The 24,449-nt window shown below is 37.2% G+C and overlaps 1 protein-coding gene across 2 annotated transcripts in view; it reads left to right on the top strand.

Annotated features, from left to right (window-relative positions):
* The window catches only part of FBN1 (fibrillin 1), a 252,572-nt gene that overhangs the window by 58,913 nt on the left and 169,210 nt on the right, over nucleotides 1-24,449 (top strand). The window contains exons 3-4 of one of the 2 annotated variants that reach the window (XM_079128080.1): nucleotides 7,718-7,813; nucleotides 11,412-11,507. In XM_079128080.1, coding sequence (XP_078984206.1) covers nucleotides 7,718-7,813; nucleotides 11,412-11,507 — 192 coding nt within the window. The remainder of the gene's footprint in view (nucleotides 1-7,717; nucleotides 7,814-11,411; nucleotides 11,508-24,449) is intronic. The other variant, XM_079128081.1, reaches the window with a different exon arrangement.

Genomic DNA, 24,449 nt, shown 5'->3' with positions numbered 1-24,449 from the left:
AGGGAGCACAAACATTCAGAGCATAGCATATATATAGTTATGTATAATATATTATTGTAACATTTATTCTCTACATTTTGTACTTTAGAACTTTGGAAAATTTATATTTGGAAATTAGCTTATCATGCTCATTCCTGTTTTAGTTTTCATACTTTTAAAAAAGACTTTTAAAATTAAACTTTGAGATGATTGTATACTTACAATTGAACTAAGCAGACACAGAAGACAATAAACAATTGATTAACAAATATATGAAAAAGTGCTCATCATCTCTAGCAATTAAAGGAATGCAAATCAAAACTACCCTAAGATTTCATCTCACTCAAATTAGAATGGCAATTATCAAGAATACAAGCAATAATAGGTGTTGGTAAGGATGTGGGGAAATAGGTACACTCATACATTGCTGGTGCGATTGCAAATTGGTGCAGCCATTCTGGAAAGCAGTATGGAGATTCCTCAGAAAACTGGGAATGGAACCACCATTTGCCCAGTTATCCCACTCCTTTGCCCATACCCAAAGGATTTAAAGTGAGCATACTGTAGTGACAGTCACATCAATGTTTATAACAGCTCAATTCACAATGGAATTAGATTAGATTAGATTGTGGAACCAACTTAGATGCCCTTCCTTAGTTGAATGGATGAAGAAACTGTGGTATATATACACAATGGAATATTACTCAACCACAAAGAATAAAATTATGGTATTTGCAGGTAAATGAATGGAGTTGGAGATTATTATGCTAAGATAAGCCAATTCCAAAAAATCAAAGGGCAAATGTTTTCTCTGGTAAGTGGATGCTAGTACATAATAGGGTAGGGGTGGGGAAGTGAAGAATGGAGGAACTTTGAATTGTGTAGAAGGAAATGAGGGGAGGGGACAGGGAGAAGGAAAGATGGTGGAATGAGAAAAACATCATTACCCTATGTACATGTATGATTACAATAATGGTGTGACTCTATATCATGTATAATCAGAGAAATGAAAAGTTGTATTCCATTTCTATACAATGAATCAAAATGCATTCTGCTATCATGTATAATAAATAGAACAAACAATAAAAAAGAAAAAAAAGTCTACCATTTTTAAAATAAAACCTATTTTTACTCTTAAAAAAAAAAAAAGAAATAAAACGGTAAGATTCTGAGTACCCTTTACTCAATTTTCCCCATAGTAATATCTTGCAAATAGTGCTGCAATATAACAAGCAAAATACTAACATTGACATAGTCAAGATACAGCACATTTACTTTACCACAATGTTACCCTTACAGTCATTTTCTTCTTGCCCCTCTGCCCTCCTTAATCCTGAAAAGTACTAATTATGTTTCCATTTCTGTAATTTTGTCCTTTCAGGAATGTAAATGGAATTGCATAGTATATAACCTTCTGGGATTGGCTTTTTTACTCAGCATAGTTCTCTAGAGGTTTTACTCGACAGCTTCATGCATCAGTAGTTCATTTCCTTTATCGTTAAGTAATAATTTATGCTATGGGTATGCTATGGCTGGCTTACCCATTCACCTGTTGAAGAATATCTGACCTTTTTTTTTTTTTTTTTTTTGGTCTAAATAAATGGGTTACAAACATTCATATGCAGTTCTTTGTGAGAACCCACTTCTTCATTCTTCTGGGATAAAGTCCCAGGAATGCAGTTTCTGGTTTATATGGTATTTGCATATTTAGCTTATTAAGATCTGTCAAACTATTTTGGAGTAACCACACCAGTTTACATTCTCACCAGCAGGGTATAAGTGACCCAGTTTTTCTGCATCCTCTCCAGCTTTTGGTGTTCTCCCTATTTTTATTTTTAGCCATTCTCATAAATTTTAGCATATAACAGTATCTCATCATGGTTTTAATTTGCATTTCCCTACTGGCCAATTATGTTGAACACTTTTCCTGTGCTTATTTGCAAGTTGTATGTTTACCTTTCTCAGTGGCATGTGTCATGTCTTCTGTCTAGGTTTTTATTGCGTTGCTTATTATCATTTGACATATTCTAAATACTAATTCTTTGTCAGATGTGTGATTTACAAACATTTTATCCTATTTTGTAACTTGCTTTTTCATATTTTAATGAGATCTTTCACAGAGAAAAGATTTTAAATTTGATGAAGTCCAACATATCAATTTTTCCTTTATTCGATTGCACTTTTGATGTTTGGTCTAGAATTCTTTGTTTAATCCTGTATTCCAAAGATATCCTCCAACTTTTTTCTAAATATTTTATAGTTTGACATTTACATCTCTGACCCATGTTGTGATAATTTTGGTCTGAGGTTTGAGGTTGAGTTCTAGGTTCAGTGGTTACTTACTGATGTTTGATTGCTCTAGCACCATTTCTTTCTGAAAACAAATGCATTAATGCCTCAAATTATTCTATAGTTTGGATTTTAAATGTCATGCAAAGGCCCATGTATTGGAAGTTTGGTCCCTAGGGAAAAGCTCTGGGGAGTTTTGAAACCTTTACAAAGTGGGACTTAGTGGGAGGTTTTTAGATGATGTGCCCTCAAAGGGGATTTTTGGACCCCAGGACCCTCCTTGTTCTCTGTTCTCCCTGGTGCTGAATTGAGTATATTTTTTTCTGTGCCACACATTTTCACGGTGATGTGCTCCCTTACCACAAGCACAGAACAAATGGGGCTAATGAATCATGGACCAAATCCTCCTCAAAACCTTTTCCCTTTATAAGTAGATTATCTCAAGTATTTGTTACAGTGACATAAAATTGACTATCACAAATCACTTTTGCATCCTTGTAAAATATCAGCTGGGTCTTTTTTTTTTTTTTGAAAGTCTATATCTGGAGTCCATATTTTATGTCATTAACCTATGTGCCTGTCCCTTCTCTAACAATACACGGTCTTTATTACTGTAGCTATATGATAAAACTTGAAATTCAGTAGACTAACTCTTCCCACTTTGTCCTTTTCCAAAATTGTCTTAGCTATTCTAGTTTCTTTGCCTTTTTTTTTTTTTTTTTTTTTTTTTTTTTTTTTGCAGTGCTGGGGATTGAACCCAGGGCCTTGTACTCGCTGAACTATAACCCCAGCCTGTTTCTTTGCCTTTCTATAAAAATTTTAGATCTCATCCATATCTACAAAATTTTTTAATTATTTTGTTACGTTAAGCCAAGTCAATTTAGGGATCATTGACATTTGAGGTAACCCCCTTTTTTTTTTTCAAGTCATGTAATTTTCCATTTACTTCCATTCAATGAGAATTGGGAGCAATTGTGCTCTCAACATGAGTCAGTCTGAGCTCTAAGACTGTAAGAAGGCTGAGGAACAATTCTAGACCATATAGTAGCAAGTTTGACAGACATCCTGAGTGATTTTCCCCAACTTTAAAGAAATATTTTTTTCTACTACAGCTCTAAGAGATTCATAAGGCATGTGAAGTTTCTTATGGTAAACATGTTATGGCAAAGCAGGTGATGAAGGTCCTTTCATTTGCCAGGTGTGACCACATGCCAGAAGAGCAAGTATGCTCAGTGGTACTGTAGCTGACTCTGGAAGATGTTACTGTTGGAAAAGTTCTTCAAGGAACTGTCAGATTTATATGGGCAGGGAGGAGAGGAGTGTATGGGATCTACTCAGACTTGCCCTTTGGAATAATTGAATTGTTTGCTTTTTGGTTGGTTCTCTATGGAAGAACCTTTACCCCTGCTGTCACTTAACTTGTCCTTCTCTGGACCTTTTCCAGCCCTGATGGGTTTTTATATTTTGAGATCCTTTAGTGACATTGCTCTTCCAAGCTGTGTGTTAGGCACCACAGAACATTTCTGTGCTTTAAGGGAAATGGCATTGCTGTAATCTCTCCCAATGAAGATTATTTTTGTCCTGCAGTGACTTTGGCTGCCCCTGTGGTTTGTTGTCTCAGGTGTAGGTTACAGGAGTTGTTCTGGCTGTTTAATTTGTTTGTCTGTGCTTTTCTTAGTGCTGAAATTAAAACACATGCTCACCATCCAGACGTTTTTATTTTTTTCAGATTGCTCCCAGTACTCTTTCTGTGAGTTGTGCTGCCCAGAGAGACTGGTCTTAAGAATTATTCCAGGGCGAGGGCATCCCAAAGAGAACCATTGCCTGAGGTGTTTAGACACAAGTGCCAACCCTGCATCTCTTTGTTCCTGTAGCATGCTCGTATTGATTTTAAGAATTAATTTGTGCTGTGCTATCATCTAAAGAAAGACTCTTCTGCTGCTCTTCCTGCTGCCTGGGCAATGGGAGGTGTTCAATCAGAATTTGATGAGTGACTGAAACAGCTGACTGACATCTGAAAAGAACATAAAATGAATTCAGGATCTTTCACAGATTCAGGCAAATGGCAACATTGTCCATTACTTGTAGATATCAAGCCTTGTGTGAAATCCTTTGACCCTGTCTGCCCGTCTTCAAGGGGATGTCCTCGTTGGGGTGTAAGGACTCACAAGGTCGCTGCATGTGGCAGCATAAGCATGCACACTGATGCTTTGTTTCCCCCAGTATTCTGAGTTTCTGCTGAAATCTTAATACAGATTGAGTTTAGGAATATATTTGAATGTGGGGTATTTAGCACATTCAAAGGACATAGCATCCTTATGGATGTAAGTGGAGCCCCTCTTTTTTGCTGGCTTTTTCTAGAGCCATAGAACCTGTTCTGTTAATTATGACACATCTGGAATTCTTGTTCAAATCAGAGTAAATTTAGAATATGCATCAGTGGCAGGATTCAATCCAAATCACAACAAATCTGTGTATATGTACTCTCTAAACTTTTTCCTGCTTGGATAGTGAAGCTGCATATTCACTCCTTTTATTTCCCTGCAGACATCCTGAGTGACTGTCCCCCTCTTTAAAGAAATATTTTTTTTCCATTCAAGCTCTAAGAGACTCACAAGGCATGTGAAGTTTCTCATAGTGAACATGATATGGCAAAGCAGGTGATGAAGATGCTTTCATTTGCCAGTGAGTTCATTTTCCTGCCCCAAAGTTCCATGGTTCATTGGTTTGTGTGGACCACTGGACCACCAGGTCTTACTGGTCTACCAGCCTGACCAAGTGGCTTTTATTTTTTAAAGGAGAAAACATATTTTATGCTGGAAGAGGTTTACCTGAAAGGGTAAAAAAATACAAATGCATTATCAAGAGAGGTTTTAATTATATTGCATTTAAGTGTAAACTTAATCTTTCTTCCTGGGAAGAATTTATTCTGATTTTTAACTTCAACAAATAATGTAAAGTCACCATTTAAACTACTGTTGGTCTTTTTAAAAGTTTTTATCTTGAAGTAGCTCAATGGCTTTGTTGCTCATGTGGGAATGGAAATTAGCTCTTGGCATGAACTGCTTTAATTGAAATCAGTTTGTGGGCAGAGTTCCTATGCTGCTTGACTGATGACATCATTTCCTGTGCTTTTCCCAATCCTCACTGTTTTTCTAAGATAGGATGAAGCTAAGTATAACTTCAGATTTTAAAGCAACTGTACACCTTTTCCTGACCTACTTAGAATATTATCCAGCATTTTCATCAAATCCTTCTTCCCCTGGTATCTTTATAGATAACTTTTGAGTTAAAAAGCATTTTGGCTGAGATATTTTAATGGACTTAAAGGAGCCTAAAATAACAGTGTGTTTGAATCAGTTTCCTGGGTTGCTTGACTTCTATAACAATGTTCCAACAAAGGAGTTATTTCAGCTTTTATATATGGAGAAAAAAAGATAAAAAATATTTTTAGTAGCAGTGTATTTAGGGCTGTGTCAGTGCTTAGTACACAATAGACAGCTTCTCAGTCTCAGTCTTTGAGCTTTTGATGTCATTATCCGGTAGCATGAGTTGAGGAAAGAGAAGTTAATTTAGCACCATTACATACAGCACCTACATACAGGTAAGATTCTACTCTAGGTGCTTAAAGGAATATAATTAATAACTGTGGCATCCTTCACTTTCAAGAAATTTTTGGATAAATGGGTTGGGAATAGGAGAAATAAGAACATAATACATATTCAAAAGAGAAGTATAAAGTACTCTAAGAGGAAAGAGGGTTTGGGAAAGGGGAGAGAACAGAGATCAGGAAAGAACATGGGCAAGAAGATACATGTGAAAAGGTGGGATTTCAGTCTGGTGAGAATTGTGTGTTGGTGACTAAGAATTAGGGGGGAGAGAGAGAGACACACAGAGAGACAGAGACAGGGGACTGGTTAGAGAGGGGGTGTTCCATGGCGCACAAAGCACCTGGTATAGGCATGTTGCACAGCAGACAATCACACATGTTTGTCAAGGGAGTGAACAATTGATGTGTAGAGTGAAGGACTGGGGCACAAGACATCTTATGAGTGTGCAGAGGAGCCATGAAAGGCACATGATGCCTTGCAGAGGAGAGCACTGCATGCTGAGAGGCAGGGAGCCCTTCATGATGATGGTGTTTCAGTACACGTGTGGCTCTTGAAAAGTTATATTGTTTCAACTTGGCTCAGTTTTTCTTTCTTTTTCTTCTTTTTTTTTTAATCTAAGAGGCCATTATAAGTATTGGGTTCTGCATCTTCCTTACCCTGTCGTCAGGCTGGGGTTTGTGTATCTCCTTAGTAAAATGGCCATTTGTCTGGTAGCCACTTTCTGATACTGTACTGAACTCTCCATAAAGGGCACTGAAGAGGATAGCTGCTGGGAGGAGTCTTCTCTGCTCCATGGAGAAGATTTGGTCCCTGTGTGTGCCTCAGGAAGACTGAGCATCAAGAATGAACAGAGCAGCTGATTTTAACTCTTGCACAGGAAGAAGGAATTCTCCTCATGTAAAATTGTGGAGTGTTTCCTCCTGGGAGTTAACTCCCACAACACAACTTCCAATGCTCAATTCTGGCCCATTTGTGTAGAGATATGTCGACAAGGATTCATGATTAATTCAATCAAGCCTTTAGTCCTCTCCAAGTAGGACAGTTGCTGCTTCTTCAGGACTCGGGAATGGCCTGAGATTTGGAAAGTGCTATCAGTATACCTAAATTACCTGGGTACACCTGTGCTGCTATTTCTCCCAATGGAGCCTCCTGGCCATTTTTAAGACTATAGCATCTTCTACTGTCTCATGGTCTCAGGTTTAAGACTGTCCACCCTGAGTCCTGAAATATACACTTTTGTAGGTGACAATGTGGCAAAGAGTAGATTCTGAACACTGAGGGTCTCACTGAGTTTAAGGTTACAGTTTAAATAGGCAGCTTTTTCTGAGCCCAGTCCAGCCTCCTCCCATCTGCACGCAGCCTTGTTATTAAATGCCTTTCTAGGATTTTTTTCTCTTTTCTGCCTCCAAAATTTCCTTTAACAAAATCATGTGGAATTTATTACTCTGTTTTCCTGGCCACCTACCTGGGACTCTAAATCATTTCACAGGAAAATTATTGCCATTGTAATTTTGTCTGTATGGTTACTCACGGAACTACTTTCTTGTTGATATAAATTACAGAAATGACATTGAGTTAGTTGTAAGTTGTGCTAAATTAGGGAAGTCATTTAGCTCTATTAAAGTAAATGCCAAAGAAACAATTACAGTGAATTGTAAATGATTTTATATACACAAGTGATAACATGCTTAGCATTGTCGATTAGGTCATTTCTACATAAATATGTGGATCCTGGTACATTGTTTTATTTTCTCTTCAAATACTACAAATCAACTGAACTGTTGAAATCTATGCCCTTAAATTGCAAAAGTGAATCATTCTTTTTTTTTTTTTTCAAGTACAACACTGCACTATTCGCTGTATGAATGGAGGCAGCTGCAGTGATGATCACTGTCTGTGCCAGAAAGGATACATAGGAACTCATTGTGGACAACGTAAGTAAACCAGCTGGTCACCTCATGTAGACAGGTAGCATCATGGAATAAATGCTGACGGATTTTCTTTGATTCCCTGGGATATGGTGCCACTTGCTGCCACTTGCCACTTGCCACCAACCAGCGGGACAAACGACACGTACACTTCAGAAGTTCATGAAGCAACTTCTGCTTTATTCAGACAACACCCTCAATATATAAGCAGTCTCATGCATAAGCAATTATAATCAGATACATCCATCCAATCCTATTAAAGGTCAAGCGATCACGAGCTCAAGCATACATGTAAGATATATCTGTCCACACGCTAGGTGGCTGAACTGATTATCATACAGCAATGGTAAACGCTTCCTGTTTTCTCAAGGCACATTCAGCACACCGTTTGGCTCTCTGCCTGTCGCCATCTTAGATGCATGTGGTGTAACCCTGGGCCCCGGGTCTTGCCTGCCACAATATGGCATTTTTACAGACTCCTAGGGACATCGCTTACCCAACACACTTAGCACCAAAATTCCTTTTGGAATGTTGATAATAAGTTGTGCGATTCATTTGCCTTTTGTTTGCCTTTACCACCCTGCTTGCCTTAGACCTTTGAAAGTTACCACCCAAGGTGCAGAATCCTTGTTAGTTCCCAGTGTTACCTTGCATTCATTTGCTCAACTTTTCCACTTGGATTTTCAGGAAGCATCTCAAATAAAGTATTTAAAAACTCAACCTCATGTTTCTCCCCAAACATGTCCTTTCTCTTGATTACTGGTATCTGCAACTTTCTAGCTTCCTAAGCTAGGTTCTGCTACTGTAGTACTTATTACATGGTGTTAAGTTGGTTGGTTCATTCATAACCACCATTTATTGAATCTGCTCTCTATCAGTCCCTGTACTTTGCAGAAGATGAAAATTCCTTTCAAAAAGCTTATTTTTTTTATACTCTATGATGAATATGTACCCTATAAAAACTGGGAAAACTTAAAAATATGTAAAGCAAGTGATCACTAATTCCATCATCCCAGACACTACCTTCCAGATTTTTAATGCATATTTAGATCTTATTCGATTCAGACCTTATTATATATAATAATTTTTCATACAAGTTTTTCACTTAATATTTTATTAAAAGTATATCATATCATTAAATATTTTTAAAATACACTTTAATGGTTTCATAAAACTCTATTATATGTGTGCTTTATACTTAATGGTGAATATTATTTGTGTAGTTTCCAGTTTTTTCTGTTGTATGTATATATTTGCTGTGATGAAAACTACTATTATAAATAAACCAAAATTTATATAATAGCCTACTGAGCATTCCCACATTGCTGTTGGTAAGAATATTGACTGGGTTTTGTGCAGCTCAATAAGGAGAGAGAAGAGAGACAAAGTAGTCCCCTCAGTGTGACTCTTTGGCCTGAGTCTCAAGGGATGCTTTAGAGTTCACCTGTCAAGTGATGGGGGATGGTCCTTTTAGGCAGATAACATCATGTTCCAAAGCACTGGAATAGGACATAACATGCAATGTGGGATATAGCAGGTGCTTTGGTGTTGCTAGAGGTTAAATATGGAGAGAAATGAGGAATGGAAAGAAATGAGAGAAATGAAAGAAATATGGAGTGAAATGAGGAAGGTCAAATAGGAAATTGTGGGCTAGGTTTTTTCCCTGTACACATACAATCTTCCTTCCAAAGTCAAGCCAGGAAAGGGTAATAAGATAACAGCAAATGACACCACGTACCAAATTGAGTTCCTTACTCTGTGCCTGACACTTTTTAAACACTCTTTACATGTTTTAACTCATTTAATGAAATGGCTTTTGGAGTGAGAAGCCATGAATCCTACCTTCTAATAGTGAGGAAACTGGGGCACAGAGACTTCAGTAATTTCTCTAAGGATATACAGATGGTAACTGGCAGAGTTGAGATTGGAACCCAAGCAGTCTGACTCTACAGCCCATGTATCTAGTGCTATGAATACCCGTTTTCTACACTTCATTTTATGAGGGTTTACTATGAGAAAGATCATTGTGGCCACAGTGGTGATTCAACTGGAGGAGAAGAAACAGAAAGCAGGAAGACAAGGCTAAAGTAAGGCCCTGGTTACAGAGATGGCAAGATGGGGATGGATTCAGAGGCATTTGGAAGGAGAATCAGGAGGGGCACCTCTCCTGCTCCATTTGGTGCTCCCTGGGGAATTTTAATCTAAAAGCCCTGTGCACAACAGGGGCTCCTTGAACTCTTGCAGAATTAGAAAACCTTTCCTTAACTTCAATTTCCTCATCTGTAAAATGGAAGGGTTAAGCAATCTCAAAATTTCTTTTCTGCTTAAAATCTCTTTATTTTCCCCTGACTACACATGAAGAGGCAAAGCATAACAACTAATAATCATAAATCTCTCTAGTTTTTATGATGAGAAGTGGACTTTTGTCATAATTTTAGGCATTAAAGTTTGTGTTAGCTCAGGTCCTCTGCTGCCAAGAAAATATTAGGCATGTAAGAGATTTCTTTGGGAAGCCCATGGAAGATAACAGGGAGAGGAAGCATGATCGTGAGGGTTTGACCCCTGTTTAAGGAGAGAGGTGAGGAGGGACAATTATGGGGAAGGAGCCTCAGACAAATGCAGCTCTGATACAGCCTTGGCTAGGCTGATGGCGAGCCTAGAGCAAACATCGCCCATCAGAGAGTTCCATGTAGGCATAAATGGCCAGACTCTAGTCATTGACTGAGGGAGTGCCTCAGGTGAGACTGTTGAGGTAGTTTTGAAGGTGTGGCAGCTGGAAGCTGACTGCCAACTCAGCTCCTTGCAGACGCTTCTCCAGAAGGGAGAACTGAGTGGCTCATCTTCATGACTGCCAGAGGAGTAGAAGCAAGGTTCATGGGAAATGTGTGAAGGAGCATTAAATTTAGATGGAGGTATTAGGGATGCATCATGAAGGAGTGAGGTTGAGCTGAAAGAGAAGATGGGATGGAAGATTTGGCAGGGAAGTCATGCCTGCAGGGATTAGAGAAAAAAGTATAGGGAGGAGCTGTTCAGATCATAAGCTTTAAACTCTTATTTTAATGCCTTTTCTATCAAGGAAAATGTCTCTCTCTCAAGCATCTCAAGGATTATCTCACCAGTACTTCCATAGATTCTGTTACGACACTCCATTGGGTTTTCATTATGATGCTCAGATCACTGAATGTTAGTATGGATACGTCATTGTTTGCAGCTAATTGTGTGATTTTACATTCTGCATTTCTGTAAGGGTGTTATCAGTGGGAAAAGTGCTTCCCTTCCTGGGAACATAAATCATAAGCAAGAGTTAGCTTACTAAAATGTAGTTTCTATCCAGTGAAGTCTCTCAGAAAGCACACTTTGGATGCAAGACTGAAAGCATTGCTCAGATGCTGCATCTGATGTGACTGTCAGGATTAACACAGATACAAAAGCACTGCTCAGACAGTTGTCTGAGGGACATCTGAGAATCTCTGACTGTAGGGCAACTGTTCAAAACAAATACCAGAGTGATTATGCATATTTTTATTGTTGCCCTTTCAGGGGACTGCAGTGTTACCTCATCTGTTCTCAGGTAAAGTTTCTCAGCTCTCTCCTTATCTTACAGCTGTCTGTGAAAGTGGCTGTCTCAATGGAGGGAGGTGTGTGGCCCCAAATCGATGCGCATGCACTTATGGCTTTACCGGACCCCAGTGTGAAAGAGGTAATGTATTTTGAAATCATATGCATAAAGACCTTTTGGTGGCTAAACTATTATTTATTTGTGTAGGCCCTGGATTCATGTAGGTATTTTTTGAATTTTGCTGAGCTTTGTTGGTGTTTCTGAATTACCCCTGGAAAGGATGACAAGGCAGTGGCCCTGAGTCTATGCAAGTTGTTCAACAGTTCATGCTGGTGGAATGCCGTGTTCCGTAGTAAGCATATATGTAAGGTTCAGAGATGTCCAGGGATATCCCAGGAGTACTCCTAACAATAAAAGCTTTAATTTTAAGGAGAGTTTCTGCTTTCTTGCTGCTTCTAATTAAAAGAGCTGTTTTACCTGATTTGCCTGCCTATAAATGAAAATATGATGTTGAGATCTATGTGGATGTGCAGTATTCTTAAATTTTCCCTCATGAACTTTAGCTTTATTAATAATTTTGTCTCTATGTGTGATTTTTCTCATCACTTCTAATTTTATAGTGAACATTTAGAAGGTTCATTTCATACAGAACTTCAATTGGAAAATACTTGGAAACTTTTAAAATGGTACTTATCATTTTTATACAAAGTTTTATAAAGATCTTCTAAGATAGAAGGTAAAGTTTTAGTAGTGGATATTCAATATGTCATTTAAAAACATATAGCTGAGAAAAACAAAGAGCAGAGAGTGGCATGTGAAAAATTGTTTTTCTCTATTTGTATATATTCTCCTAAATTTAGTCATTTCCTAATAAAGCAACAATATGTATTTTGGTAAGCAACTCTAGGCCAATTGCTGGTATTACTGGATTAAAATGATATTATAATTCAATTAAACCCTGCAAAGTATTACTGATGATGCATAATAGACCTTTGGCCTTTATGTTGCATCTTGGCATCCTTTTGGAGTTCTTCCTTAAACTATTTGTCTTACAACTTCTACACAGGTTATTTTTTATTGATTTAGAGCCAATATGCATCATCCAGTAGTATTGAGAGTAACAAAGACAACTGTTTCTTATAGGTAGTATCATTCTGTACTGTATTGTTTACTCAATGAAGATTTTGGAGATTAAAATCATTTACATGTGACTTGAGAAGTAGTATGTGAAGATAGTTTCTCAGATGATAATGCTGTGTTTCATTTGTTCTGGAAAAGTCACTAATGCAAAGAAGTTATAGGTTATTTTACTTCTCATGAAGGAATTAATCATTTCTTGAGAAGAATATCGATTCCCATAGTTCAGATATTGATAACAGTCTGAAATAAATAGGGCATAATATTGAACCACTCCACAGTTATTTCTTCAAAGATTTGATCTTTTCTTAAGAGTAAGAAATAGTCTGAATGGGTTAAGTGTTACTAAGGCTCTCTCTGAGTTTTGGGTTGTCTTTAACTGATCCCTTTCAGGAAGAAAGGCTATCCTGAAACCTGCCCTAAGGCATCAATGCCTGTTGGCCCAGAGAATCTTCACATTGGTGATTATGTAAATCAAACCAATACCTTAAATGGCAGCTTTTGGGGCATTTTTGGTAGTGGAGTTCAGGGAGGGGGAAGTGGGGCTGTCTCTGTTCATTGTCCTCCACTTGTTCCAGCCATGAACACAGCTCTGACCTTCAATAAGAGCAGAGAGACACCAATGTTGTTTCCCTCACCATATGGGAGAGAGGCATCTTTTTTATTCCAGAACTGTTTCCATTTATAGAGTCTCTGCTGTTTGGGGCTCTTGTGAAAGTTATCTGCTTACTTCTTTAAAGAATTAGAGGCAGTCTGTCCTCTTATCAGATGTATGTTTGTGATTTCAAGAGTGATGAATAAATATGTGGAACCAAGTCAGGACAAATCCACCTGAAGCATGGGGAAATATTCAGTTTGGTTTCTCCTGATGGTGGGTTAGTATACTTCTTAAGTTGTGTATAGCAAGATAATGCCTAGGCTAGTGGCATTCTGTTTTTATTGGGGTGTGACTTTTTATTTTTAAAAAATAAATTTCCAGAAAGCCTTTACTGTTTTCCTTTCTTCCAAGAGAGTGAGCCCCATGCTCAACCTACATTCTCCCTAGTTCTCTCTCCATCCCTCTTTTTATAGCAATTACCACTTTATATCAAAACTGCAGACTTCCACTTACTCCTTTAGAGTTCAACCTCTTTAGGAGCAACTACAGTTTCATCTTATTTTAATTCCCACACCAATCTTAGTGCCTGATGCATGGCACATGATTGATAGCCATTGAGCTGGATTCCTTTTATAGCATCAGAGGGTCTGGAGATAAAATTTACCAGATATGGCTAAGCATCTTCTGGAAATAATTGCTCTTTGCCTGCTTATGGACAGTCCACTGGTATCATGCTAGGCAGAACTAATCCCATTGTGGATTTCTAATCAAATTTAGCCCCGTAGTTCAGAAGTATGATCCCTCAGGGACACAAGATTGTCATTTTTCAGTTGACAAGGATACAAAAAGAGGTGTGTTTTAACCAAAACCAAATAGTAATAGAAAGCAAACCAGAAAACTTCCTAACATGATGTAATACCCATCCATGGAAGGGAACATTGAGAATTCCAGTTGCAAGTACTCCTCAGGATAAGCCTTTCTGTCCCTGGGAGGCCATGGAACTTATATACAACTTTAGCTGGCTTTGGATCACTTAATGGCAGGCTTTGGATCACTGATGCCAATAAGTGAAACTTAATAATCCATGAACATAGCATTTTGGATTTTAATGGATATTCATGCTTGAATTATGAATTCTAACAGTTCAGACAATCAGATTATGAAGCACATTTGTCTCACTTGCAGCATTTATTCATTAAAATGAATTTGTTTAGTCTTGATTAGTCAGCCTTATTAGGCAGGTAGCAATGATATATTGTAGTATTGCCTGTCTTCACTCAGAGAAAGAAACATAGAAACCAATGGGTTGTTTGACCTGCAGTGCTTACTTTGTAAAAACTGTATGGGAATAGCATTAGATACAGCCTCGAGTTTGTCACAGTCCCCACGACTCCCTGTTGTCACATGCTCTGCTCACTTCATTCATCTAGCTTCCCTGGGCCCTCGTAGGTACTCAAGTTTGCCACCTCCTGCTATATTCTCTATCAAAGATGACATCTCTTTGTGTCCCGCCACCCCACCATTTTTCTTTCTCTTACCTGTATTTCCTATAGATTTACATTTATGGTTTTCTAGTTGTGCCCCATCTCCTTTGCCTTCTGTCTTCCTGGGCCTTGACCAAGCAGTAGAACTTATCATTGCCTTAGCTCAGTGGTACAGTATGTTAACATTTGTTATCGGAATATTGAAATGAGGTCAGTGCCTGTTTTTGCAATGACAACATAAGTGAGTTGTGTATTGCTATAGTTACTGCCAACAAAAGACTGTGTGGAATCATGCTTTCTCTTGCCTTTTGCTTCAAAATGAAGACTATTAAAAATCTTGTTAACTAATCTTGTGTTAAACACAGTGAATCATGTGATTAGATGAGACTTTTGAAGGGCATGAAAAAAGAGAGAAGGATAATGGGGACAGACCTGAACAAGACAGACATGGTGAACAAGCATAGGAACAAAGAGAAATGAAGAAAAGACATTGTGGAAACATAAAGAGAAGCAAGAAAACCAGGAGAGCACTGAACCAAAGAAACTGAGGCAAGAGGGAGTCTAAGACATAGCTTGGTGGTTACAAGGCTCGCTGAGGGGTCAAGAGAATGAGAATCACAGAGGCTCTTGACATACTAACAGCTGACATGTACAATGTCCCAGCTGATGTGATGAGCATTTTGGTTATTTGCAGAAACATTATGAGAAAATTCCTATAGTGGGACCCATTTTATAGGGAAGTAAACAGAGGTAAAGAGAGAGAAAATCTAAACAGTCTGGTTCCTAAGCCTGTAAACATAAGTACTGGGATGTACTTGGACTTCAGTGGGAAGGGGTCTTTGCTTAACCATAGAGAATTTTCTTTCTTTCTTTCTTTCTTTTCTTTTTTCTTTCTTCCTTTCTCTTTCTTTCTTTCTTTCTTTCTTTCTTTCTTCCTTCCTTCCTTCCACTTTTTTTTCTTTCTTTTTTTGTTTTTTTCTTTTTTTCTTTCTTTCTTTCTTTCTTCTTTTTTTTTTCTCTTTTTTTGGTCTTGAGGAATGGTAAAAGGAAACCCAGAGGCATGAATTTTAGGGTAGCAGTAATAGACCTTTTAAAAAGCACCATTCAAGAAATTTGGCAGGCTGGGGGTGTGGCTTAGTGGTAGAGCACTTGTCTAGCATGTACAAGGCCCGGGGTTTGAAAACAAAACAAAACAAAACAAAATGACAAAAACAAATAACAACAAAACCCAAAGATATTGGCTAGGTAGGTGGCTTTCCTCCATGGTAGAGTTCAACTAAGTTGCTTTTAAATAATTTTAAAAAGCAAGAGAAAGAAGTGTTGAGTATTGCTTGGATGTGTCTAACAGAGGATTCTAGAATATTCTTCTCTTTGTTGGGAAGAGTGATTTCTATCTATTTGCAGAACATATAAATGGACTCCAAAGGACTGAAACAACATGCCTAAACATAGACATCTGAAATGAATATTATTGTTTAGTGTGGTTGCCATGGCAGGTTATATAGTTTTTCTACACTCTTACAGTTGCTCAAAACATATTTGGAATTTGTTTTTGGAAGTGGCTTTACAGAGTCGGCAATACATTCAAATGAACATGTGGCCATTTTTCCCTTTTGTGGAGGCATTTTGAGTTTTTAGAAATGACCTAAAATAATTTACTGTTAATTCTAGTGATGACAGTGGGTAATTAAAAGTTTTAGCTGTTTGGGGTCAAAAATGGACTTAGGATAAAATAAGACAAAAACTAGTGAAAATAATTTTCTCACATGGCTCATAAAGCATGCAGAATTGGATTAATGTTTTAATGTCAGACTTTATGTGAGCCAGAGGATAAAGTCTTTTGGAAGCATAAATGCTAATAGCAAGAAGTTTTCTATCATTAGTCCATCTGGAGATCTTCATCACATACTGTCAGAATGTGAACATGCACAAGAGTGCTTCTAAATCCCAATTCATTTGTTCTGTTAAATTCCTACCACATCTAAACTGTGTAAGCAGTGCTTGGATTTTTGCCAGCTCCAGAAAGTCTGTTGGCTGTTACGCTGGCCATCAGTAGGTAAGTATAGGAGAAGGCATTGTTGAATGGGTAACTTGAAGAAAAAGGAACAGCATTCCCTTAGAGAAGCAGAACAGGGAGGTGAACAAGATATTCATGAGGCCATATGTTCCTCCTGGGAACTGCAGTATGAATGGGGCCAGAAAGGCTTTTGTTTGTTTGTTTGTACAATAATGGAAAGAATAGAATGAACAACAACTGGGTTAATTGCAACCACCTCATTTTCATATATGCAATTGTCATTTGAGAAATTGCTGTCCTCATTAGATTCTCTTATGATATAAATGATGATTTTACACAGATATAGTTATAATGATTTCATTGAACAAATTTCAAAAAACTATGTCACATTAAGTAGTCAATAAATCAACATTCATTATGTAAATCCGGTCAGTGCAGTGTCTATACTGTGCCTAAGGAATGGAAAAGACTAGCATCTAATGATGCAAATTTATAATAATCAGATGACCCACTCTGGATATTCTTATCTCATAAGAGAAAGTAGAAACATGACCTTCTATCAGAGGCCTGTTCAGAGAGCTTCATGGAATCAAGAGTTGCTTTTGTCTTTAAGAATTTTTAAAATAAATTTTATTGTATATTTGTGGTTTATGACATGTTATTATGTGATGCATATAAAGAGTAAATGCATATAAAGAGCCAGGCACAGTGGTGCACACCTGTAGTCCCAGTGGTTTGGGAGACTGACGTAGGAGGATCTCAAGTTCAAAGCCAGCCTTGGCCACTTAGCAAGGCCTTCAGCAACTCAGTGAGACCCTGTCTCAAAATAAAAAATAACATAGGGCTGGGGATGTGGCTCAGTGGTTAAGCACCTCTGAGTGCCTCTGGGTTTCTTTTTACCAATCCTCAAGACCAAAAAAAGAAAAAAAAAAAAAAAAAAGAAAGAAAGAAAATTCTCTATGGTTAAGCAAAGACCCCTTCCCACTGAAGTCCAAGTACATCCCAGTACTTATGTTTACAGGCTTAGGAACCAGACTGTTTAACCACTGTTTAATCTCCAGCCACCCCCTGCCAAAAAAAAGTAAAATGGCTACTATAGTGAAGCATACTAGTTTATCTTCTCACATAGTTCCTTTGTGATGTCAAAAGCAACGAAACCCATTTATTTAACAAAAATCCCTAATACAGTTTTATCAACTATAGTCATTGCAGTGTTACTCATAATAACTAAGATATAGAAATCATCTAAGTGTCCATCAGTGAATGACTGGGTAAAGAAACATGGTATATATACATATGTCATGGAATAGCACTCTTTTTTTTTTTTTTAGTGAGTGTTTAGTGCTTATTTATTGATCAGATAAATAAGTGGTATCATTAGATTATAAGAAAGAATTAACTAGCATCATTATTTTTTTAAATATAATAAAATAGCATTTAATACAATAAATTGAGAATTTTGAAAACTTAATATTCTCAGAATCGAGAATGGAGTTAAACTATCTGTAATGCTAGCCTCCTCACAAATACTAACCTCAAATTTGTATTGAAATCCACACAGAATTAAGAATAATCTAAGATGTAGTGAACTCTCATAATAAACTTGAATCTGGCCTCCAAAAATATATTGTCCTTCACAAATAACATCCTGTCCTTTAAACTTTCCAAAACCAGACAATATCTCAATTTTTCCCTGCTTGCTGTTCCACAATCTTTTTTTTTCTTTTCTTTCTCCCCACCCCTTTCACCCCTCTTATCCCTCTATAGAGTCCCTCCTTCCTCCATTCTTGCCCCCTTCCCACCCCTATATGTGTCCTCATCCGCTTATCGGTGAGATCATTTGTCCTTTGGTTTTTTGAGATTGGCTTATCTCACTTAGCATGATATTCTCCAACTGCTTCCATTTGCCTGCAAATACCATAATTTTATTCTTCTTTATGGCTGAGTAATATTCCATTGTGTATATATATACCACAGTTTCTTTATCCATTCATCAATTGAGGGGCATCTAGGTTGGTTCCACAATCTGGCTATTGTGAATTGAGCAGCTGTGAACATTGTTGTGGCTGTATCTCTGTAGTATGCTAATTTTAAGTCCTTTGGGTATAGGCCAAGGAGTGGGATAGCTGGGTCAAATGGTGGGTCCATTCCAAGTTTTCTAAGGAATCTCCACACTGCTTTCCAGAGTGGCTGCACTAATTTGCAGACTCACCAGCAATGTATGAGTGTACCTTTCTCCCCACATCCTCGCCAACACCTATTGTTGCTTGTATTCTTGATAACTGCCATTCTAATTAGGATGAGATGGAATCTTAGGGTAGTTTTGATTTGCATTTCTCTTATTACTAAAGATGTTGAACATTTTTTCATATGTTCGTTGATTGCTTGTAGATTTTCTGTGAAGTGTCCGTTCATATCCTTAGCCCATTTGTTGATTGGGTTATTTGTATTCTTCGTGTGGAGCTTTTATATATTCTGGAAATTTGTAGCACTAACTCTTAAAAAGGGAGAACTTGCCATTTGCCACAACACTTATGAACCCAGAGAACATTATGTTAAGTTAAATAAGCCAGACACAGAAAGAAAAATATAGCACAATCTCACTTATATATAGAAACTAAAGGAAAAAATTCAAAGGTCAAATATACAGAGATCAAGTATTAAACAATGGTAGGTCAAAGTAGCAGATATGTAGATTGAACAAGTCTAGACATCTAATTTATAACAGGAGTTGCTTTTCTTGTGTGTGTGTGTGTGTGTGTGTGTGTGTGTGTGTGTGCGCGCGCGTGTGTGTGTTTTCTTGACGTTTTTCTGGAAGGAATTGATCAAATGTACATTCATCTCTTTTTCTCAATGTGGAAGTAAGGTTTACGAAACTCAGTTTCTTTCTTTCATTTTTTTGGTACTAGTGATTGAACCCAGGGGCACACTGAATCACTGAGCAATAGCCCCAGCCCTTTTTTATATTTTTTTAGAGACAGGGTCTTTCTGAGTTACTTTGGGCCTCACTTAGTTGCTGAGGCTGGTTTTGAACTCCGAATCCTCCTGCATCAGCCTCCTGAGCCTCTGGGATTACAGGTGTGCTCCACTGCACTTGGCCAAAGCTTAGTGTCTGACACTAATTTTACCAAATTTTAAAATTGTAGCTGGCTGTTATTTAAGTTCCTAGAGTAAATTCCACAGACTGACTCCTGTTTCGCAAGTACCTTTGAAAGGCAGAGCTCTGCGAACTATGTATGTTTTAATTTTTTTTCCTTTCCAAAAGGTAACAAGCAATAACCTGTTGTTGCTAAAATATGTTGAAGCCTTCTATGAGTCTCACTTCTGGTATTTAGTTGAAAGAGTAAAAAACAATGTGTAGATAGCAGAAACAGAATGCCCTAAATGTCACTGTGCATTTAAAGTGGTATTGCAACATTTGGCAGCTGGTGGATCATTGAATAAACTTGATTTTCCTAGAATAGTTCCAGGAACTACAATTGTAGACAGAGACATTCATTTTTATGGTTGAGTAACTGTATGCACCGAGGGCACACTCTCCTGCCTGCCTCTCCAGGCTGCCCATGCCTTGTATGCCTGGCAGGACTGGTGTCGTGCAATCAGAAAGCAGCTTGATTTTTGTCTCGCACTCACTGTGCTTCTCTCCCTACTCTGTGGGTTAGTTCTGCTGGTGGGTAAGACATTATGATTCCTTTCAAAATTTCTTCCCTGCAGATCCCTTAATGTGGGCAAAGGTGTCTGTCTTCTTCCTGTTGCTTACATTTAGGCTCTGGGTGTCCAGTGGTAGCTCCAGCTTCTTGCATCCTCATTACTGCCCCAGGCAACCCTCTGGGAAAGGATCCAAGTTCACGCCACATCAGCTTTCTCCTATAGTAGCTCCCTGCTAGAAACACTCATGCATTGCCACAATAAATTGCTGGAGTGCAAACCAATTTTGACACAGTAGCAAACCCTCCTTGGAATGGTGTCTGAACATCTGGCCAGCCAGTTTCTGGACATTTGACAGGGTCCAGTGCTCAGTGTCCTTCAGAGTGCAGGGGATACATGCATGTGGTCCAAGCAATTGCTTTGAGGCCTCTCTTATGACTGGGATCATAAAGTTTCCCAGAAAGAACTAGTGACAGCTCACCCCTCTCCCAAGTAACTTCTCTTTCTTCCATCTCATCCTACCTCAGACACATTAATACTCTCTATATGCATAAGGGTTTAGGAAGTCATCACCACCATCATTACAAATTATGCATCATAGTGTCACATTGAACTTTGTGTCATCTGTTTGTCCTGATGCTTCAACTGAAACTTTCATTTCAACATAGTCTTATGTTAACAAAGCTAATAATGTAATACAGCTATTAAATTTGTTGTAAATTTTGATGTCATGATTTCCTTTTCAAAGTTTGTTTTCAACATTTAAAATTTTATATTTTGTAAAATATATATAATATATAAAATATATATTATATCTAAATATACTTATATAATATATTTATATTATATAATATATTTATATATTTATAATAATATATAAAATATATATAATATATATATTAGTTGTATATGGACTCCTTTATTTAATTTATTTATCTTTATATGGTGCTGAGGATTGAACATGGGGCCTCACATGTGCGAGGCAAGCACTTTACCACTGAGCTACAACCCCAGCCCAACTTTTTTATTTTTTAGCTCTTGCAAACTTATGATAAAACTAATTTTCGTAGTTTAGCAACCACATTTAATATTTGGGCCACTTTTTAATCTTGGATGTTAAAAACATTAACATAACACTGACAAAAAGAAATATAATGTGAGCCCCATTATATTTTAACTCTCCTAATAGTGACATGAGAAAGTAAAATGAAAAAGGTAAATTTTATTTTAATACAGTATATATATAGTTTAACCCAATGTATCCAAAAGTTTTATTCTTACTCCATAAGCTATATGGATAAGATTTATTATTTTCTTTTTTCCATACGTAGTCTTTGAAACCAGTGTGTATATTATACCACATCTCAATTAGGACCAGCTAATAGCCTCATATGACTAATGGTTACCATATCAAACAGCATAGCTCTCAAACCCTGCTTCCACTGATTCACATCCAAACTTCAAGCAGATATGTACAGGTTTCCAATTTTCCTTCTTCCGCCTCCTCTTGCTGCTGCTTCTCCAACTTTTCAGAAAGCAGCACCTTAGTAAGAGAATCAACAAGAAGTTATGCTGTTATTTCAAAAGCAAACCAATTAGAAACATAGAACTAGGAGCCTCAAATTAGAGTTTAATTCCTCAGGATCTCTTAGTGGAATCTTGTTCAAATAAAAGTGATAAGCATAATCTTCTGCAGTCATGTAAATTAGATATAACAACTATTGCAAATATTTAATGAAAGCTCAGCAGAGTGCTAAGCACAGTGACAGAATCAGAAAGAAAGAAATGATTCTCATCATCATGGCCTTAAAATGTTTCTGGAAAGACAGACATATACTTGAATCAGAGCAAGGATTTAGCTAGACAGGGAAGATGAGGGAAGGTGGTACAGGAGAAAAGAAGAGAAAGTATACATATTGAGGCTGAGTTTGACTTGGGACAAAGGTAGGACATTGTAGGAGCCCCTCCTGCGCCAATTTTCATGATGCTGGAGTCCTGTGGGAGAAGAGATGGAGGTGCAGTGCTAACTTGCCGAACTCGAAAGAAGGGAGTCTATTGCATACCTCTCCTCCGTTCTACTCAGATGTGCTTCTGTACATGTTCTGTTGGAGGCAACATATTGGGTTTTCAGAAATTCTCCTCTGTATGTATAAATTGGGGGAGAGGTTCAATCTAATTCTGAAACTGTTTTTGCTTAATCTTTTGGGTAGCAGTCTGGAGACCCTTACCAATTTTATAGGGTTCAAATGAGAGTATTTCAGAACACTTAGTGTTTATGTTACCTAATAGTTATGGTCTCTAGAGAGTCTATGCTGTTTTTAGTTTATGAATATATATGGGACAAATATATGGAGCTTTGTGGTCCAGATGATGTGCCAAAGTACTTTTTGTAGAACATTAGTCCCATGGGGACTTCCATGAAATGAAGTTTCCATGGTCGATATCATTTTGGAAACTTTGCTCCATGTCCTTTTGTTGGAGAGGCACTGAGCACATTAGCCTGTTAGCTCTTGGGAATCCTGTAAGAAGGAAACTGTTTTCTCTTAGTTTAACCTAAAACAATCAATTCTAGAATCCTTTCCCTCGTTTTTTCTCCCTTAGCACCTTTAACATTCTTATCCTAAAGATCTGGATTCTGATTATTTTGTAAGTCATTTGATATGTCTACAACACCTTTATATTTCAGGTAGATATTTTATCTCCATACATCATCTTCATGCTGAAGAGATGGATATTTGTCTAAAAACCTAGAGGTTTTTGGAAGAAGGTTTTTCATTATACAGTCACTACCTTTGTGTTCCTAAGGAGATTAATTTGAGCATAAATTTAAGTGTGGTATAAAATTTTGCCTTGATTCTCAAATATTTTAATGAACTACTTATGTAAATAAGGTTATCCCATTAAACATTGGTAAATTCATGGTTCTGAATGGTGTGGTGTGCTTGGCATGTGCGCTATCCTGGTTCTTATCATCTTTGGGAGTACTATTTCTAGAACTAGTAATATCAGAAATTCTTAGAGCTACAGCCCATTTTTCTAGACCGGTTAAATTCTTTCCTTTCAATGTCAAGTATAAGGCTCATTCTCTCCCCAGACATTTCCCAACCCCAGGGAACTCCTGACCACAGGGAGCACCCTCACCTCACTTCATCAATTTCCATGCAGCTTTGCTGACATCACCACCTCTGGTCTCCTGAACCCCATTCATCTATTAAACTTTTAGTCTTTAGTCATTCACGTTAAGGATTACATCAGCTATTTTAGCATTTTTATTCCTCTAATGAATTCTTATTTTTCTTGCATTTTATTACATTTTAAAATAATTGGGTGAACCACTCCTCATCTTTGGGGGTATGTATTGATGGTTTTTAACGATATTTACTAAGAGATAGATAATGAGCTTATTACTCACCTTGTTCAAAAACTTTTTTCTGTGTTTTCTTGTTGTTGATTCTTGTGTTTAAATACTTATATCACCATAAAACCTGGAATCCTATGAGTTTCAAGAGGCCTTCTCAACAAATTTTAATATTTTAAGCTTTCTTAAAAACATTTTCTTTACCGAATGAAACATAAATGATTTATTAATTTTTAAAATGAAATAGTTATGAATGTATTATTTAGTATTTTCTTTGAAAAGTGAACTTGACCTATCAGTTCCATGATGTGAAAATTATAAAACTTGCTACTTTGGGGACTAACAAAATACTGATTTATGTGTAGTGTCTTAGTCAGATTTTGGTACTTCCCATAAAACAAAGACCAAAATTATGTCTAGTGCTTCCTCCTAAGTGCTATGAAGAGAGTAGTTATTTATTAAATATTTGATGGTTTACTTAATTTAACTGAGGAATAATGGTTATTAGGAGGTTAATGAGAGAATATTTAAATGTTAAATTTATCTGTTTAATATAACAGTTTAAGAAAAGGCACTCTGAACAACAGTGGTTACAAATCCATCTGTATCTCATATGGAAATATGAATGTAAGTATTTATAACTGAAACATGTGGGAAGTGAATGCTATGCAGTATGTGAAAGGAGCTGTTCTCTAACTCTCCTACCAATCCCTCATCCATACTCCCTTTTCTCTGAACTGATTTGGAAGAACTATATAGGTAAACAGTAAATTTGGGATATTTGTTTCGTTAGAAAATTATGTTCTAATGGTTCAATTCATAAAATAGGCCTGTTTCTATT

Source organism: Sciurus vulgaris, assembly GCF_902686455.1.
Source record: "Sciurus vulgaris genome assembly, chromosome: 2".
NCBI lineage: Eukaryota > Metazoa > Chordata > Mammalia > Rodentia > Sciuridae > Sciurus > Sciurus vulgaris.
The sequence above is the reverse complement of the archived record's forward strand: the minus strand, read 5'-3'. Positions and strand labels throughout refer to the sequence as shown.